Raw genomic sequence first — 20,267 nt, forward strand, 5'->3', positions numbered from 1 at the left:
GAAATATAACTTGAAGGGCCATTGTTTCAATGAATATGACATAACGTTATATCGAAACGTCATAATACGTAACAATTGTAATGAAAATATAAACGCTGTTAAAACGACAATAATTACAAAACTATAGTTAATTTTTTATATTACAAAACAATAAAAGTAAATTTTTGGTATTAGACATCAATGTGGCGCGTTTTCAATTTATACACACGACATACCGAAAGTACCGCCGGTTTTACGGAGTTTTACGGAGCGTTTACGCAAATTTTGCGGGCGCGGTATTTGAGAATAGGAATTTTACGACTCCAGTCCGTTTCCACGGAGTTTGCGGGTCCGGTAAGTTTACGGAGGTTTCGTGAATAAGGTCCCAGATTGCATCCTCTGTTGGATATGAAATCTAATACAAGAATAACTCTTACTTCCGAGGTTAAAGGCCAAAGCTACATATGTACATATACAAATACATGTATTTCATATTCATTAGACCTACTTGTTGTATAACATTACAGTTCTAGCAGTAAGATGGCAATAATATTTGCATGTTTCGAGATTTAAAACACAATTTTTATTTCAACCTAAAATATCATGTTTCTGTTAGAAACACATGCCTAAGGTCCACGTATCACAGTCTTTAAGATTTAGTCATCTGCCTGTTAAAGCTTAATACACGAATGCAGTTTTATATGAATATTTTTTTCCATTATTAAATCATATGCATGTAGGAATAAAATGGAATGAGTAGAAAGCCGCGTGTACTTGAACAAATGACGTAATGACCATGCAATAGCGACATGTTACAAGCAATTTCATTTTTGGAAATACATGAGAGCATGAACTGTGAAACATGAGCGCATGAACTGTGAAACATGAGAGCATGAACTGTGAAACATGAGAGCATGAACTGTGAAACATGAGCGCATGAACTGTGAAACATGAGAGCATGAACTGTGAAACATGAGCGCATGAACTGTGATCTGAAGCTTTACGTCATCATGCTTCCTGTTCACGCGCGTGAGCGCTTCACGAAAGGTACCCTGGTGTGAAGCGTTACTCTCGTGTATTTATCAAAAACCAGATTTATCATTTTATATTTACAATTTTACTATCATTTTTCTGTTGGAATTCGTAGTCGTTAAGATAGCCGCAACATCTTTATCAAGATTCATACGCACATTGTTCACATTCATGAGGAAATGACTATCATTTCAACTGGTAAAGATATCGAAGCCAAAAACATTGGAAATATAAATATAACTAGATATTAGTCTACTGCATGACACTTAGCATGAATGAACACCTCGCACCGGGTAGTATAATGCTAAGTCACGTGGTAAATATATATTTCAAATTAATTGAATAATTCTCATGTTCCCTTGTTGTTTGGGGTTACGTTTCCCTTCCGTTGTCTTCTTTCTCTCACCAACAATAGGACGACACGCCATTAACACAAATCTGTGACGGAAATGAGTCATTCTTCTACCGAGGAACAAAATAAAGGTATTCCCCCGTGTGTCAAAATTGACTTATCATCTATCTACCTCGGATGTGCCTTTTTAAATGTCACTGGTGTACTTTTATATAAACAATAAATTATCTATTTATCGTACCTACTTACCCCGTGGTCCCGGCCTGACGGTCCGGTGTATAGCAGACCACCCCTGAAGATTGAGTGATCGTTACACAAACCCGTACTGGTAGTTGTACTCTATCTGTCGTTATATCTACAAGCTCTTTACATGCAAGGGAAAGTTCAGTACAAAAAATGCTATTTCTACTGAAATCACTGGCGAGAATTTTCTACTTGTTGAACTATAAAATTAATGAGATGAGATACAATTATATTTGCACATAGTACAATGTTTCTTTTTCAGATTGATCAGATTTCTTCTGATATTGATTGACATAAAATATGAATGGGTTGAGAAGTTTTTGTTTATTGTTTTGAATGCGTGACTCGATGTGTGAAATACACGACAACGATGGACGGTGAGATTTCGCAAGGACGAGTGCGGGTACCCGGGAACTGTTTTCCGATGTTTTGTAATAGCATCGTCCCAATCGGAAATCCGCATCTCTCGTCTTCAGAATTTATTTATAGATATGAAAAAAGGGGATTAACTTGACTGATTATCATATATTGATGATTAATTTGATGATTGCATGTGCACCGGTGATGTCGCTCTTTGGTGTCATCAAGGTACCTCGATAACATTGTTGTTAAAGCGGGCTGAGCGATCTCGGTGCAATGTAAAATGCATCTCTTTTCACCACGATTTTTCATGCAATTTAATTATCATTAGGAACGGTCAATGGAAATCCGTCAAAAAGTCGCTGTCGTTTCTAAAGATCCAAAGAGTTATGAGGATTATGAGTTTTTACACTCGATAGCACGAGAAATTTCAGACGTATCACCTACCGCTATAATTCATCGAAGTTAAATCACTATAATTACTTGAAAATTACCTATGCAATTTTTTTCCCATAAAGCACAAAATCTCCCAAACCATGAATATAAAGCGAAATGTACACAACACGTAAAATAAATCAAATTTGTACGATATGATGATATTCCTGCTAACTGACCAATGAATGTTTAATTATTTCCCAATCAGGCTTCAAGACCATAAACTGAGAATAGACTTAAGGAGGTACTCTACATCGTCATAATGGCTGACTTACTTTTAAAACATGGATGAAAATATAAATATCAGCAATATTTACCTTTTCATTTCGAAAAACATCGCCTAGCTGAGTAGCTCAGTAGGTAAGCACGTCAACTACTGAATTGTAGATCGCGGGTTCAAGTCCAGCAGCCGTTTAATTTTATTTTTTTTTACAGATTGCTTTTTTACTAAAACTGCATTTTTTTTTTTTTTTACTAAATATTGTAAATTTTAAAGTTTTCAATTTCAAAATATTGTTGTACATATCCTCCACTTTTCATCCATATCAAATTTCTCTAGTGTAGCATACCTCCTTAGGTCTAAATTTCAAATCCAGCTAACTTTTGAAATAATTTTCATTAATAAATGACATTTTCAGTATGTGCTTGCATTTGAATTTTTTTTTATTAACTTGCAGTTTTTTTTAAACATTAGTGCTAGATAAATCTTTAGATATAAGTAATCAAAATTTTGCATGTAAAATCATGTGAAAAACGAAATAAGTTTTCATTTTTGACATGCCCTTATGTATTTTCAAAAATGACATTTATTTTTGGTATCTACGTTTTCCTTTCATTTCTTTCGGAACACCCCCACCAATTATAACAGTCGGACTATGTTTATCAAGGTTCATACGCACATTGTTCACATTCATGAGAAAATGGCTATCATTTCAATTGGTAAATTATGTACATGTAGCAGATAAAAACATTGAAAATTTAAATATAAATAATTATACACAGTAGTAATTAAAATTATGTGGCTTTTCTTAAGTATTTACTCTGGTAATATAAGAATAAATGCATTTATACCATATGATTTAACTTTTAATAAAAACATTTATAGCATACGATTTACTTAGTGTAAGACTTCTTTGACAATATATTACTATTAATTACTTATTCTAAAAACTTTAAATAAAAAGTAATGACTTACTAAGTAAAACTACACTTTCAGTAATAGTTTTAACATTTTAAGTAAATGCTAATTTAAGTAACTATCAATTCCTTATCAAAGAAAAATTGATTACAAAGTTAAACATCTTTAAGAGTGCACAAATTACAGAAATTCTACTAACTGGTATCATGTTTTAGAGTGTTTTCCTTTATCAAAGATATTTTTCATGAAAACTATGTTTAGAAATAGCCCAATGAAATCTCCGTAAGACAGATTGCAATTCATAGCACATGTTGTGAAAATCAATGAATGTAATATACTAAAGGTTTCATCAAGTTTCAAAACTGAAGGCACACAGATAAAAAAAAAAAAAAGTAAGATATCAAAACTTCAAATCGAATTAAGGTTTATGCCATTTTTTTTTAAATTTATAAAATTGTTACTTCAAAAATACAATAGTATACAAAACAAAAACGATCTACAAGAACTATACGTGAGTGTGGTGTTTAAAAAATATCCAATAGTGATAACACATAGCCACGGAGGACAAAGAGTTGTAAAATAGTGATACTAATTTGTAAGAAATCTATGAAAATAGCTATGGGTGCATTCAGAGAAGAACTAGCAAGTTGTTATTTTTTTTTTTATATCACCTTATGTATTTACACAGTAAAATATGTTCAAACCGAACGTGGGCTTCATTGTTTCTATACATACAAGAAGAAAATTATATAGTAATAATAATGACACCCTTTTCTTCGAGAATGACATTGATTGGCTTCTTACTATTTCTGTCACAACGTCGGTACAAATATCCGTACCTGACATTCCTCGTGCTTTTGTCATTTTGAAATGTGAATTGAAATTCACATGTATGACACCTTTATCATTTGAAGAAAAAAAATTATCTGAACACTGAAAAGGTCTGTACAAATTTTAAAGAAATTACAAACAACAACGATTCTTACCGAACAAATTATTGAGATTATATTTCATTTGTCACCCAAAGTCATTAACAGATTAATGTCATCTAAACATCTTAAAGAAATTATTTTTTTTTAATTGCTATTCAAATATCATGGTAAAAACAATAAAGTGTATTAAACTGTGCCTTCCCGTCTTAAAACACGGAATCAATCAAAAACCATCGACTCTTAAATCTGAGCGCTACTAATCTAGGCTTAGAATGTTTACAAATATAGTCTTATCTCTGACCAGCCTTTAGTGGTGTCATCACGGGTAAGTGGAGCGCAAGAATACAACTACTTAGAGAGATAGAGATCTCTGAAGTCCGCCATTAATCTCTCCCATTGACAGTTACATGACAAGATACTTTATGGGAACAAGAAAATGGCGCTAAAGAAGAACTCGAGAACAGAATTTACAATCGAGATTTTAAAAGTTGCTAGGTTTGACTTTTCACCAGTTTTTCCTTCTTGTCTGTTGAATAAATTATTGGATCATAAGTTTTAGAAGTATGTGATGGAGATCGTTCCATTGTACATGTAGGCGGCCGGTAATATATCAAATGATATAAAAAGAATATAAGAGGTTAAGAATTACGAGTTTCAGAGAGATAAATGTAAAACTTCATTGGAACTTCGTTATCAAATGTTAGGCCGCTCTTTACACACTGATTTTGACTACGGATAACTCCGTTTACCTGATCAAGATATAGGGCTCACCGAGGATGTGACCATTCAACAGAGGATGTTTACTCCGCCTAGGCACCTGACCCCACCTCTGATACAGAATGTCCAGGGGTCCGTATTTGTCCTTCGTTACATCCAATACAAGTTTTGCTATTCTCCTCTCGTAGGGGAAGGGATATAACCTTGCAATGAGTGTGAATTTGTTAACTGCTTGTTCCAATGTCTAGAACTCACATAGTTTACATGTACCATATATTTTTCAAAGGAACAAAATGATGATTAAGTTCAGGTATTGACTTAAAAGCATTACATAACACACCGTGACTAATATCATAAATCCAATAAAAATACAAACTTAATAGAAGGGCAAACACGGACCTCTGGACACACCAGAGGTGGGATCAGGTGCCTAGGAGGAGTAAGCATCCACTGTCGACCGACCGGTCACACGCACCATGAGCCCTATATCTTGATCGGGTAATCCGTAGTTAAAATTAGTGTGTAAGTAAAGGCGCAATAAATGGTATGAACTACGTCAGACAGCTTTTTTGACCAGCAAACATATCTTATTTCATTATTGTCCAGTGACTCTTCATTTTCTACATTTTATTACTAATAGAGTGGTTTATTTATAAGTTTGTATACCAGCATTATCTATAAACCTTTGTAGTGTTGTGAAATAAAAATCACCTGTAGTGTTGTGAAATAAAAATCACCTGTAGTGTTGTGAAATTGTTTCAAGTATTTCAAGTTATGCCAGTAATTACAGCAACATTAGCTGTGCATCCTGTCTTTGATTCTTTGAATATTTTGAATGAAATATTTTCCTATGCCTCATTAATATCGTCATTTAACATCAAATGGATTTAATAAATCATTTTCAATGAACACCAAGAAATGATTTTTTTTTTCATTCATTTTATTAAATTATCTTACATTGTGATAAAAATCTTATCACTGAAATGATGTACATATATAACTGTTGGATATATGTACAATAGCCCTGTAATTATCTGTAATTACAATGATTTCTATCTGATTCATCAATCAAGAATTCGGTGAAATCCAATTTCACGAATTCCTACGAGAACTAAAGGAACTAATATTGTTACTGTGTAATTCAGGTAAGCAAATAGGCATTGCAAAATTACTATGAAAAAAATTGAAATGTACCTTTCCATTAAACGCTTCACTATTTTGATTAAATATATTACAATTAGGGCATTTCTTAACGGTACATCAAATTGCACTACAATACAATACATGTATCTGAACACCTTATGTGAATAAATAATACAAAAGAACGTGACTAAAAGTATATACAGATATCTGTACTCTAGAAAATAAACCAGGAATCACAGTGTCTTCAATGGCATCACGTAAACATCACAAACAAAAATACAAAACAAAACAAATTTAAATCAGATACGGTTACGATGGACAAATCACAATATTTTTCTGCATTTCAAGGTGGTGGTTACTCGCAAACCCGGTCTTCTCCCGGTCCACGTTGTTTGGCTTTTCGGACATAGTAACTGCAGTTCTTAAAAATGAGTGACTTCTATCTTCAAAATCTGACTCACTGTCCACTTCAATGTCTGATTCCTCTTCTGCAATGTCGACATCACTAGCGCAGTTGGGATAAGACTTGTCGGCCGTTTTATTATTTTCTAGAAGGACGTCCTTGGATGGCTCGACAGAACTTGGGCGGCTGTCCTGAAGCTCGGGATCCACAGGAGAATCTCGCATGTCCACACCGCCCGTCTCGTGTTTCTTCAGGTGCCTGTCCAAGTTCGTCTGCTGTCCAAAGCATCTATCGCACAACTCACATCGGAATGGCTTCTCTTTATTGTGAATGTTTCTGACATGTCTTTGTAGGTTAGAGGAAATACTAAATGACCGTTCGCAGTATTTACATTTATAGGGTTGTTCTCCTGTGTGAGTTCTAAGGTGACGGGTCAAGTTGGCAGACCGTGGGAATACTTTTCCACAAAATCTACACGAGTACCGCTCCCGAACTTTGCCCCCTCCAGACGGAAATGTAAACGGTCCGAAAGTTGCCGGGGACGATCCACTGACAGATAAGACATTTCGACTCTCTGGATCACATTTCTGCAGCTGATCAAGCTGAGGAACCATGGCATATCGTGAACCACCAAGACTTGAAAATGGAAGATACCGTGAAAAATCGGAGTATGAACGATGTGTTTCCTTTGAAGATAATGCAGACTGCATGAGAAATGGACTGTTCATTCCAAATGTGAGACAGTTAGGAAGATCTGAAGAAACTGGGTAACCGAACACGTGAGCTCTTCTTGTTCCTTCAGAAGGTGGAGTTTCAATTTTTGCTTTCTTCGTCAAGTCCAAGGGTTGATCGGAGCTTTCTTCCTCAGAGAATGAGCTATGAGAAGACGGTGATATGGATGATTCTCGTTTAATGGATTTGGACATATCGAAAGGGGAATCGATGGCCAAAGCCACGTGTTTCTCAGACTCACTCTTAGAGGATATCTTACGGTCTTGTTCCGTCATACTTTCCTTGGAATTAGATGGTGATGATCGATAGTGATCCATTTCAATATCTGAAGTAGACTGTTCGTAATCGCTCTTCGGTGACGTAAGAGATTTACTAGAGGAGTCGGATTCCACCGAATTCCTACCAGTATTACTACGTGACGCCTCCAACGACATGCGAGCCTTGTGATATTTGAAGAATTCTTCTGGCGATGCGATGTTATGAGGTATAGCTGTCAGTGAGGATTTCGGTATGTCGTTATAAAAGTTTCCTGATAGCGAGGGGTAGGTAGAACCCACCGGCTGATAGAAAGGCGGGTAGGTGGGCTGATGACGGTACAGTCCTAGTAATAACGCAGAATTCAGGGGAGCTACACCCACTGCAGGGTTACCAGACATTTGTTTCTCGATATGACTGTACCCAAGTTGAACCCCGCTCCTCATAGCACCTTCACAAAATCTCTTGTGTTTACTTAAAGAAGTTACAGTGGAAAAGGCTTGTCCACAATCTTTACATTTAATCTGCTGGCGGCAGTCGGCGTGCATTCTCTTATGACGACAAAGGTTGGAGAATTGGGTGTACGCCTTGAGACAGACTTCACATTGGAAAGGCTTAACACTGCTGTGGATATGCTGGTGCTGTTTTAGTCCGCTAGATGTCGCGAAGGTCTTTCCGCAGTCTCCACAAGCATGACTTCTAGCTCCAATGTGCTGTGAGCGGATATGACGTTGAAGGTTGCTAGGGTCTGTGAAAACTTTATCGCAATTTTCACAGCTGAACTTTTTACCACTTTCAATGTTTCCCTGTCGTGAGTAATAAAACAACAAAATAAATTTTTTATGTGACCTATTCGAATAAAGTGTACGTTCGAAAAAGTTTAAATGGTAAATTATGTTTGCTTAAAAGAATTAAAACATTACTTCAATCGTCGAAATTTATGGAAAAAAGGGAAGCATTGTTTTATAGGTGGGTGGATAAATCATGTTATGAAAATAATGGACTATATATCACACAGTTGTTGTTGGTTTTAATCACCTTGTGTTTGGTTGTGTCATCCGCCGGGAAACTCCCGTCTACGTGATCTTTCTCCTCAAAATTTCGGATACTCGCTTCCATGCGATCTTTCTCCTCGAGATCTGTTACGCTGAAAATAAAAATGTTTTTAAAGTTTCACAACATCAAAATATCAATCAGTACATGTATTTCTATAAATTAATTTTAACATTACCATAAACTTATTCTATCCATCATTATTTGAAGGTATCATTTCAAAATGAAATAGGCATGCATATATTAACACTAATATAAATAGCATTCTGTGATAAAAATATCTTAATACAAAATGTATATTGTAAGTTCTTAAATCTTATTTTAAAAAAAATTGTTAAAACATTTAAGTTATTATAACATCTTATTTTCCTATTAACACTTTGGTATATTTCTTACATATTTTAAATTAACTTTAAATTGAAATTAACTTCAATCCAATTCTATTCACAAATATCGGTTATATCAATGATCTGAAAAAAGAATTTTATTCGTGATGTAATAAATCAATGTACAATAGAAAACAATTCTACAAACATTTACCTTGGCTGAACCATGTTTAACCCAAGAAAATCAAAGCACGACTGACTCCATATCCCAACTCCCGCCCTTTAAAGGCGCACAAACTCTTCCAAAAGAAGCAATTGACATGTTATTGAAGCGTTTAACACCCCATACCCTCATTGGCCAGGTAAATGGAGCCGCATACTCATCTAGGAGCAAAGGTGTGCTCGCTTAGGTAAAAACACCATGTCTCATCATGCATAGACCAACTGAGCAATACGCTTCTCCAACAATAGAACAATATGCCCATGTGTTTCTAACAGTAACTTGAGAGTTTTTGTGGCAAATATGTACCCCACACTTTCCTATTGCACTCGTGAACTTAACATAGATAATGACAACATTTACAAGAGCTAATGAGAGAACGCATGTCGTATAAGGGCAGGAGTTGGAGGTTCCTCTAAAAGTGCCAATCATAAACACATAAAAGCTTAGTTTCCTTTCTAAAGTCCGATACTTTATATGAAAATAATGTCAATACCTGAATGCCAATTTTTTTCCACATGCGATGATTTGTTGGTTTTGATTATGATATAATATTACAAACGAAACTTTTTAAGAGTTTCTGAATTGAAATAGGAACACTCTATTTGGCCTTTGCTATGAAATGTTTTAACTCTTGATTGCCATCTGTTATGGAGGAAAAACAGATACATCTGCTGAAGCGGTTTGAATCGTTAGATGATTGAGGTGCAGGGGATGATGTTCCGTAATTGTCACGGCATTGTGAATCACGCCGTACGAAGCACGCTGTAATACCAGGATTATTACATGAAATGTATCTCACTTATCATAGTCACATATCTGACTTTCTGATCCCCCAAGATGTGTTTTTAATCTACCCCCACATCACGGGAGATCACAAGAAAGACGATCTTCATCTGGAGATAGTCGGTTCCTTGTTCCACAACGGTTGGTCAGCCTTGGAGAGGCAAGGAACTGGTCTGATGGGACGATTTCCAGTCCCTCGGAATGTGTTTACGTGGATTAAAGATTTGATTGGCAGAAACTATATGTTTTGTAAATATACTTGAAATTCATCCAAAGGGATTAGTATTAGATATAGCGTAGCGGTTAAAGTTGGCCAGATTGTGTTGCGTGAAGAAGACCTGGCACGTAATTAAGAGAACTCACGAAAGACTACCGCACGTGTTTTATACTAAGTCATTCCTTGTAATCAGAAACACCAAAGGTTAACCCGTACTAAGCAAAATGATGCGCTGAACTATGTCGCAAAATAATAAACAAACCTGATTTTACTTCCGAATATGCACTGAGCAAGGGGCACTTCCTCAGCCCACTGATCACAAGGAATGTTGGGCTTTTGAACATCATAGTCATCCTTTTATGAGTTAGATGTAAAGAATTTTCTATATATACATGTATTTTAATTAAATTTCAAAGGTTTAACATGATTTACAGATAATTAAATTTGTGAGTGATGAAAACGCTTTCTTACCATAGAAAAATAAAATATATGAAATCGTAAAGCACCCGCTTTAATGTCTAAAGGAAATTCGTATTTCGAAGGCAGTCAAACAAGACTTGGAAATTTAAAGCATTCGTGTTTGATGTTTGATTAATATGATCATCGGTCTGGAATTCAATTAAAAATGAAAATTCAGAAAGGAAAATTTTCCCCCTCTCTTTAGTACGCCACACGAGACTAGATATTGGCAAGATGGTCCAGCGTACTTTATCAACCATGGACAGCTATTTTTTTTAATAGCTCTTCTTGGAATCACTGCATTTGCAGTCGTTTGGGCCAATTGGTTCAAAGAAAGCTGTTTGTAGCTTTGTTTAGCAGTGAATGGACCCAAGCAGAATACAACGGATCGACAAATCTGACATTGACAACTTAATAATAACGGAATAAAGCCTAGATAAATCTGCTCAGACGAAGTTGCTGTGGGTAGATGGTTCACGCAACTCAAATGACAGGAGTATCTCTCAAGCTATCTCTGTATAGCGTCGCCCTGTCGTCATCTCGCGTCCACACAAACGTCAGTCGGACGAAGATTTTAGCAACGATGACAAAACAGATTTTGATGTGTCGCACGACAAGATAAAAATCTTTACAATGTTTTCACTTAAAACTCAATCGAGTGTAGTTAAATCGCAATTCGGCTTTTCATGCTTTTAGACCCTTTATGACATGCTGTCAATTTAAGCATGTGGTGGTTTAACATACAAAGTCAGTTTTACTAAGCCGTATACCAATAGCATGTAATTGATTGGACCCTTTTATGTAAAACATAAATCTCCAAACTCGTATCAAGATGAATGGAGATTCAAAAGTGATTAATGAAAATGATAAGTACTACCTGAAAATCTCCCCCGCCATTTATTCACTGCTATACACGTGGATGTATACCTAATGATCTGAAGTAGTTCGTTTTCTAGTTGCTTTGAATTTTTGCATTTGTAACGTTCGGTATCTGATATAATTCAAACGAAATTCACAATGTTATGATTTTTCTCACGGCACACTTTGATTTCAATGATTAATGCCTTGGGTTACGAATATGATAGTTTCCTGATTCAATTTCCCGGTCTCTGTGTTCTTTAATCAAACCCGTTGATAAAGAATTAAACGCCAAAAAAAAAAAAAAATGTAAGAACCCAAAATTCAAAGCGTAAGTACAGACCGAAGTATCTTTTTACATTTTCATTTTACAAGTAAAATAAAAATGGAATATAGCAATGGAGTTCCTTCTCAGTCTTCAACTTACCTCAAATCGTCGCCATAGATGGAGCTGTCTCTGGAACCACGATCCATTGATGCTAAAATTGTTCTCTTCTTTAAAATCTCGCTGGCCTCAGACGTCTGTCCTGCAAAAATCTCATTCATTGTAAAAACATTCATATCTGCATGGGTGTACCTTTCTCAGATGTAAAAACTGACAATTTAGGAAGTATTTTGGGAAAACCTTATCTTAATCAGATGAAAGAACCCGGATCATCCAGACTAAAACAGAGCAATTGAAAGTTTTTATGCCATGACTGGTTGTATTTTTCGGTCTTTACGATGCGCCATAAAGATAAGAGAAAACTGTCAGGGTCTGGTCAGGAAAAAGACAAACATTCGAGTAGTGTTATTGAAAATGCTGGTTTGTCGTGAAGAGGAGTTTAATGGTGTATTCCTGACGGGGCGAGACAGATGTAACGTATTGTAGGGGTACGTAATCAAGTTGTATACCTGTGTTTCATGCTGCCATTTCAATACCAAAACCACTTCACTTCTGGGCTGTTGTCATATAAACATTGTACAGAGCTACTTCATTATAATGAATAAGAGTCACATTGACTCAGCCAAATTCCAATCAATAAAGAAGATTTTGGATAATGGGTCGTTACACATTCGCCTTCATTTTACCGTTGTAAAAAATCTTTTCTCCTTTTTCCCCCTGCATACGTTTCACCATTATAAACAAACTATTTCCTCCTCTTCTACGCATACATTTGAATGTTTTCAACAGACGTTTGATTTAAATCGCAAAGTGTCGTGATCTAAAGCTTCCTTTTTTTGGTCATTGTTTCCGGTCTTATTCGGATAAAAAACACGACATTTTCACACCAAAAAAATAAAATTAATCAGTCTATCAATGCACAAGACTACGGTACAATTGAAATGGAAATGGGTCGGGTTCATCTACCTCTGAATGACGGAGCCAAATGTTTGTTTTTTTAACTGTTAAGTTTGGTGTTTGATTGTTTCTTTTGATTTTGATTTTGTAATTTATACATGACGAAAAGCTGGCACACTGTTTAAGAAACGCAAGACAATATGGGTCTCCGGGGTCCTTCATAAAACCACGGCAAGCTCATTTTAATGACATTTCAACGATCAGTTCATATTTTTGAAGCGCTGATGAAATTCATCTAAATTGATATTTTATAAAATATTATCTTATAGCTGAATAGAATAATTATATGTTTAACACATTAATGTGCATGGCATCAGGAGATATCGTCCAAAAGATAATGTATTTTATTTTCAGATATTAAGGAAATTCAATCGGTAATTGTACCGACAGATGCGAGCTGGATCAGTTTAATGGGGAAGAGCTACATCGGAGAGGGTGGCTCTTGTTGCTGCATAATACTGACTGAAGATGCACCAACCCGCAGTTTGCATAACAATTAGAACCAAACCAACACCTGCTCTAGGTTTTCCGGATTTTCATTTGAGGCCATTGAAGATTGCGAGCATCTTATCACATTTGTTTATCAATCCAAACTGTTCTCTCTTTCATTTGTGAAATATTAGAAAGGGCGATGACATAAAACACATATTAAACTGTTGTAAATTTTATTGTTGAGCGCCATCTGCTCTCGCGATTTAGAATTTATAGCCAAAGTGTAAATACGATATTTCACTTACGAAATCCGTTTGTAAATTTTGTAATTGTTTCCTTTTTTTAGACATGTACTTTTTCTATTTCTCTTAATGTAATTCAGCAGTGAACAAAAATCTGAACACACCCCTCTCTTCGATTTCAACTGTAAATTTTCCTCCCGTGATTAAATACTCTGGGAACCGAGGGGCGAAGTATCCGTTACCGGGGCCGAATCAGCTGATATGTATCGAACGCCACTTACCTTGTGTGAGACGGAGTGAAAGCCTTATATCTCACCATCAAATAAAGCAAAACTGTGAAGTAGCACCACGATATCAAACAGTAAATTTCCAGGGATGAGACGATGACACGTTAAAGCGTTAAGAAGCTCTTGTCAAATATTTTGACTTTAATACAGACGTTTAAGGCCAGTATCATAACTCTTATAAGAGGTGTAAATCTTGCCTTGCTTCAAGTGGATTTCAATTACTTTCGTCCCTTGAATAACGCCTTAACTATGTGTTGTATGCGGGGTTGTAGGAGATTTTCCTTTTCGATGCCACAGGAAACAACTTTTTGCTAATTGACTTTCGGGTCATCCTTTAAGGCTTCCACTGTGTCATCTATTGAGTATGTACTCAGAAGTTTGGGTTACCGTATTATTCACTAAGTGTGTACTTAGAACTGTTTTGTGTTCTGGTTGTTGTTTTTTTCTTCAGTAGAAGTCCTACTTGTATCACGTTATTGCATGTCATACATTACATCAATACACGAAAGGGAGTAACTCGAAGTTTTAATTACTTTTTAGACTAGATAAAAACAAAACACCCACACGATGAAAAACTTGAATTGTAATATGTTGGGTGAACAGTTTCAAACGTTTGACCGATCTCCTGCTAATTTGTAGATGTTCATTAGTTTGTTCTTAGTGCACTTCGTTGTAATAACTTCTTTTTAAAGTTTGCTGCTTTACAATAAACTCAGGCGAAGGTCAGCTTCTGGTCAGTTAGGGATACAAAGAAGATCGGCATTAAATGACCTTTCCCATGATCCTTGGTGTCCACCCGAGCAGAGTATGTCCCTCCGCACCTCAACAATATTTCTGACCAATATACATGTAGTGTTAATTTGAATATATCATACTTCCTCGGAACTAAAGGTAAAGGTGTTTTTGAGGTAAATTATGTCACCCGCAGAAAGATTTGGCAGCTAAAACGTTTAAGATCTCTTATCTAGATCTCTTATCGAAGTCTTGCAGTCTTGTTATCGGAGGTACTTCATTTTGAGTGACATAGGCTAAACAGTTTTTTAAGTGCATCCTGCAGCAGTAGAGACAGATATTTTATTTTTCGTGACAGGTGATCTGCAAATAACATTTCTACGGATAAAGTCAAGTTGACCGGAGATGACCGGCAATTATTGAACGATTAAGCATTGTGCATGTCCCCGATGCACCACGAAGGGACTTGGGTTTATAAAAAAGAAGTCATGTAAAAAAAGAGATAAGGTCGTTTGATAGAACGGGTCGCGATAACCCTAACAGATGCGGACCCCCGACTCTAAAACATCTGCGACCCAATGGATCCTTTTTTAAAAGTTATTTTTATTCTCTATTGCGATTTATTGATTTCATTCATATATCTATTTCAGATAACAAGATACACTTATCATATACAATTGAAAAAAAAAGGAGAACACTTATTCGAACTTTTTTCATTTCTGAACAAGTTTGTGTGAATGGTGTTTTTTTTGGTTGTTTTTTTTTTTTTGTTTTTGGTTTTTTTTGTGTGTGTGGTTTTTTTTTTTTGGGGGGGGGGGGGAATAGATGTAATTCTGCATTGAAACACAAGAATATAAGCTGTCATAAGCAAATCGAAGATATTTTTCATGCAAATTGCTTTTAAAAGTGTACATAATTGAACATTAGGTACAAGCTAATACATGTATTCTGATTGATAAAGCTGAATAACATTATAAAATGAATCGGAACTGAATTATTAGTACGAAAGTAGTAAGTAAATTTTATTTTAGAGTTGGTACATAATGTACAAATAACAATAAGCATGGGCTCTTTAATCGACTACATTATATCGTCTAGTTTTTGTAACCCATGTTTAATTTCAGTATGTATTTATATGTTTTAAAACTGTATTAAGAAATTGTGTGATAACTTACCCCCGCCGTCCGACTGTCAGTGTTCTTATAGACAGGTGAGCTGACCCCTAGCGAACTGAGTTAAACGGCAAATTAGCCAATGTTTTACGCAATGACGATCTTGTGTCAACAACTGTGAACGGAATTCACCGCTAATTAGTCTTAATTGGTAACAGTTAATGAAAATTATTCAGCAATTATTTAACAGAGTGATTTGGAGTTTTATCGATTCAGAACACTTGAATTCGGATGAGTTAATAGAGATTTTAAGGAAGTCCTTAGAATTCCATATATGACAGTTACCCCTACCCGCCCCCCAATAACGGAATCTCACATTGTCAGGTTATAAATGCTGTACAAATGATGCATTTAAAAAGGGGGGAAATTGAAACTCACTTAAGGTACTTCTCTCTCTCTCTCTCTCTCTCTCTCTCTCTCTCTCTCTCTCTCTCTCTCTCTCTCTCTCTCGGCTTGCTTTTTTGTAGTTTTTTCCTTTCTTTATATTTTTTAATGAATTTTTTATTTGATTTATTTGCATTATAGTTTAATCTAAACATTATTTTTATTATCCTCTAATCATGACATTTTTAATGTGGACAGCAGGCCGAGTCTATTTAAGTCTCCTCGTTTGAGGTATAATATAATATAACATTACAGGAGAAAAATTATTTGATTTATTGAAATGTTGTCTATATGCATGTAATATATGTTATCCAAAATTAAACAGTTAAAAGACATTTTTATGAGTGAGTAAATTAAATCTCTTACAGTAATTTTAAACTAAATTTCATAAATCTCTTACAGTAATATTAAACTTTTCATGAACACAAATGATGAATTAGACTAGAAAAAAAAAACTTACCCACTGACTTTCCCTGGATTTTTTTCTGGTTCTTTTCTTCTGGTGGTCTAATGTCAGAATGATCTAAAATCATGCTTCAGTTAGAGATGCTGTTTTTACAAGAGTTCAGGTAAGTGAAAGATCCGTTATAATTCGTCAATCTGAACCTAGATATCAGTTCTAGAAACAGGTAAGTGAATAATCGCCTCGCTATCCGGAGAGTTCACGCTTACTGCGTACGGTTCTGTGATTACGATCTTGTCCTGTCACGTGGAACAAAAGAACCACTGACAGACAACATCTCACCCGAGCTTGATTGACAAATCTGATTAACCAATCAGTGTTGCCCAAAGATGACACGACTTTTTATTTTGTGTTTTCTGGTATTACAATAAATTACAATTTACACAACACAATCATATATACTGACGATTCTAATTGAAGCTTGGTTCCTGGAAAAGTGTTAACTAATTTAGGAATCAATTTTACAACTTCTCACTCTGTAGTGAGAATCGATAGCTGTCGTTAACTCTAATGAGGAGATTTAAAAGCAACGGAAAACTTGTTCATATTTCTTTTTTTCTCTCTCTCTCTTTCTTTCTTGTTTTTATTTAATTTTGTTGTTGTTGTTGTTGTTGTTTTGTTTAGTAAATATACACAAGCAGGGAATGGGTACTACCGAGGCTAAGTGTTGCTTGGAAGACTCAGGTTATGTGAACATATAATCTAATTATGAAAATTTGATGTGTTGCTAGTTTTGATAAATCACGTAATGATTTTCCTCTCTGAGTCAAAACCAGCGGGGAATTTTCCGTAGTGTACTTCTGGTGACAACGTATTTCTGACAATTAACACAGAATGACAAACCAGGGAATAACATTATCTGTACATATCTGTTAGTTTCCTCTTTGCTTGGTCAGTCACCACTGGTACTACCCGTTGCCGCTGCGAGTCCCGACTTCATGGTACCATGAAATGCATCTTAACATCCTTTACATTTTTGTGAATTTTCCGGCAGTATTTGACTTAAGCTAATTAGGGAACAATGATTCGTTGTTAGGTCATGCTGACAGTTGAAGAATCTTGACGCGAGGATGGTACTTTTGCGGCTATTAGTTCGTGAATGGGGGATTGAAGTGTGAGGGGGTAGGAGATATGCGTGACCATCACCGGTCCGAGATGACGGTCTCCGATTACAGGGGTCATACCAGTGTATGAAAATTGTTCTATAACTGCCTATATTGTTATACCGGTTTTATAAACTTTTACAGCAACCAGAGAATAAGGGAACAGTAAATTAGTCATGAACTTGTTAGTGCACGAATCTACTTTAATCCCCAGTTTATAGTCCTTTTGATTCATTCAATAAAATATGTTCCAAACATTCCCCAGCGGGATATTTATGAAGTTTCTTTTATCTGTAAAACAGTTAAAATTATCATGTTCTGATAATATTAAAAGATACCCATACAGTTTATTATAGAGTTATTTTAGTCAGTGTAGTAAAAGTACTTTGATTCTAGTCCGTCCTCTCTCTCTCTCTCTCTCTCTCTCTCTCTCTCTCTCTCTCTCTCTCTCTGTATATATATACACACATATATATATATATATATATATATATATATATATATATATATATATATATATACATGTATACATATATATAAAGTCAAAAAATAAAATCCAATACTCAAACTTTTATCTTATATATTTTATCTTTTATTTTATTTTTTGACTTTATTCTACCCCGATACCAAGAAAAAAGAATTTATTGAATATATATATATATATATATATATATATATATATATATATATATGGCTAAATGGCCAAGAACAAGATCAATTAGATTGACAAAATGCATTTACGGGACGACCTGTCCCTTCCTTGGGATTATAGATACATGTATATTCTAAATGAACAGAAATAAACAAAAATTGTCGATTTGGAATGTCAATCGGAAGTATTTTAGTATTTCGTGAGGTGCTTGATAAATTCTTTCTTGATGGCACTATTCCCTGTCGTCCAACATTCCTTATGTTATGGCAAAGCCAAGGTACAATGGAACAGCTAACATAAAACATGCCACTGTGCAAAAGCATGTCAACATGGAAAATTAGACAATGTTATGAGGGGCCTGTTGAAATCAATCCGGTAACGAGATTCTGACACCGGGTGGGTACTTCATGACTCCTGCGAATCAACGAAAGGGACAACAAAATATCAATAAACCAATTATCTCTAGATGATCGACATTAAGTTACAGTTTCATAACTACCTGTAGTTATACATCATTATTATTTTAATTATTACCAGATAAATATATTTTTCTGTTGCGAATTTAATTGGCAGTGACGATGCATGCAGTCTATTTGTGTAATGCATTTAATCTATTTATACAAATCACTGAAATTCTTAATAGGGCTGTAACAGGAAAGTTTTGTGTTGAAATACATAAAAGATCATAGCGCAACTTATTGAGATTGCTTTCAAGTGGATTGTAAAAGAAGAAAGGAGGAAGGAGAGATATTCCATCCCCGGTTTACGACCACTTATGATCAAAATCAAAAGTCAGAGGAATCAGCGAGGTTTCTTTTTATCCTCCATCATCCCAAATTTACACCGGGATGTCATATTTATTTTGTAAATTACGATCGGTCTGCTTTTGTTTGTTAGTGAGAATGAAAATCATTAAGATTTCTCATATCTGGTCCCTATAATCACCGAAATCGACAATGAAATATTCCAATCAAATGTGCAAAGCTATCAGGTAGAATCCTTTTCAGGTGTTATTAGTTTTGTGTCAACACGGGAGCCCCTGCCTGTGTTGACTTTCTACTGATAAACTGATTCAGAGACGATTACTCCTGTCTATAAATGAGCACTTAATTCTCCTCCTTAACAAAGAATAACATCTGTCTCTCTGTTTCAAGAGATATCAGCCAGGGTGTAGTTGAAAAGAAAGGGGCGGGAGGGTCGGTTTTATCCCCTTATCCCCCAAAGAAAGGGATCAACTTAAGATGAAATTTGTCCGAGCTCTGTCAATGTATATGATTTAAAGTTTCTCGCACTTGTCGTTCGTGTTGTTTCCTCATAACATCAACACAGATTGTACATTGTTATCGGAGAATAACGACTAAATCATCCGAAGATAAAAGACGAATTTTATGCATACACACCCGCTGTTCAGTTTTCCGCTCGCGGTATCAAACGGTCATTATTCCACATAAGGCGCGCTAGCCTATCATTTTGAAATTATAGTTTCACTTAAAACTAAATAGAATTATTGCCGTTGAATAGCCCGTGGTCTTGCGTATATCCACTGTCCTTAATAAGTTGATATCATATCCATACAAGTCAGGGCGGAGGCTGTTTGATCAGGGTCGAAATTCCTCATAATCAAATTCCTTACTCTTACAAGAAAAAATAGGACTATGCATTAATTCAAAAAGGATGTCCATAGATAAGAGGGTATTCAACTGGATTGATTGATTTTATATTGTTTAACGTCCCTCTCAAGAATATTTCACTCATATGGAGACGTCACCACTAGCGATAGATATCAGAAAATAGAACTGACCAGTAAAATAAAAGTTT

The 20,267-nt window shown here is 35.4% G+C and overlaps 1 protein-coding gene across 5 annotated transcripts; it reads right to left on the reverse strand.

Moving 5' to 3' along the window:
* Nucleotides 1-6,105: 6,105 nt before the first annotated feature.
* Nucleotides 6,106-16,912, reverse strand: LOC125669760 (MDS1 and EVI1 complex locus protein EVI1-A-like). Of its 5 annotated transcripts, none has more exons than XM_048904506.2 (4): nt 16,692-16,912; nt 12,068-12,167; nt 8,760-8,868; nt 6,106-8,527 (listed from the first exon to the last, which is right to left on the reverse strand). In XM_048904506.2, the coding sequence occupies exons 1-4, from the start codon at nt 16,762-16,764 to the stop codon at nt 6,641-6,643; spliced, it is 2,169 nt and encodes a 722-aa protein (XP_048760463.2). In that variant the 5' UTR covers nt 16,765-16,912; the 3' UTR covers nt 6,106-6,640. The 5 variants fall into 5 exon arrangements, with proteins under 5 accessions (XP_048760463.2, XP_048760496.2, XP_048760482.2 ...); XM_048904539.2 differs by having other exon boundaries at nt 6,107-8,527; nt 12,068-12,162; nt 16,692-16,911; XM_048904525.2 differs by lacking the exon at nt 16,692-16,912 and adding an exon at nt 13,938-14,216 and having other exon boundaries at nt 6,107-8,527; nt 12,068-12,162.
* Between the last annotated feature and the right edge of the window lie 3,355 nt (nt 16,913-20,267).

This window comes from Ostrea edulis, chromosome 1 (assembly GCF_947568905.1).
Source record: "Ostrea edulis chromosome 1, xbOstEdul1.1, whole genome shotgun sequence".
In the NCBI taxonomy this organism is placed as follows: domain Eukaryota; kingdom Metazoa; phylum Mollusca; class Bivalvia; order Ostreida; family Ostreidae; genus Ostrea; species Ostrea edulis.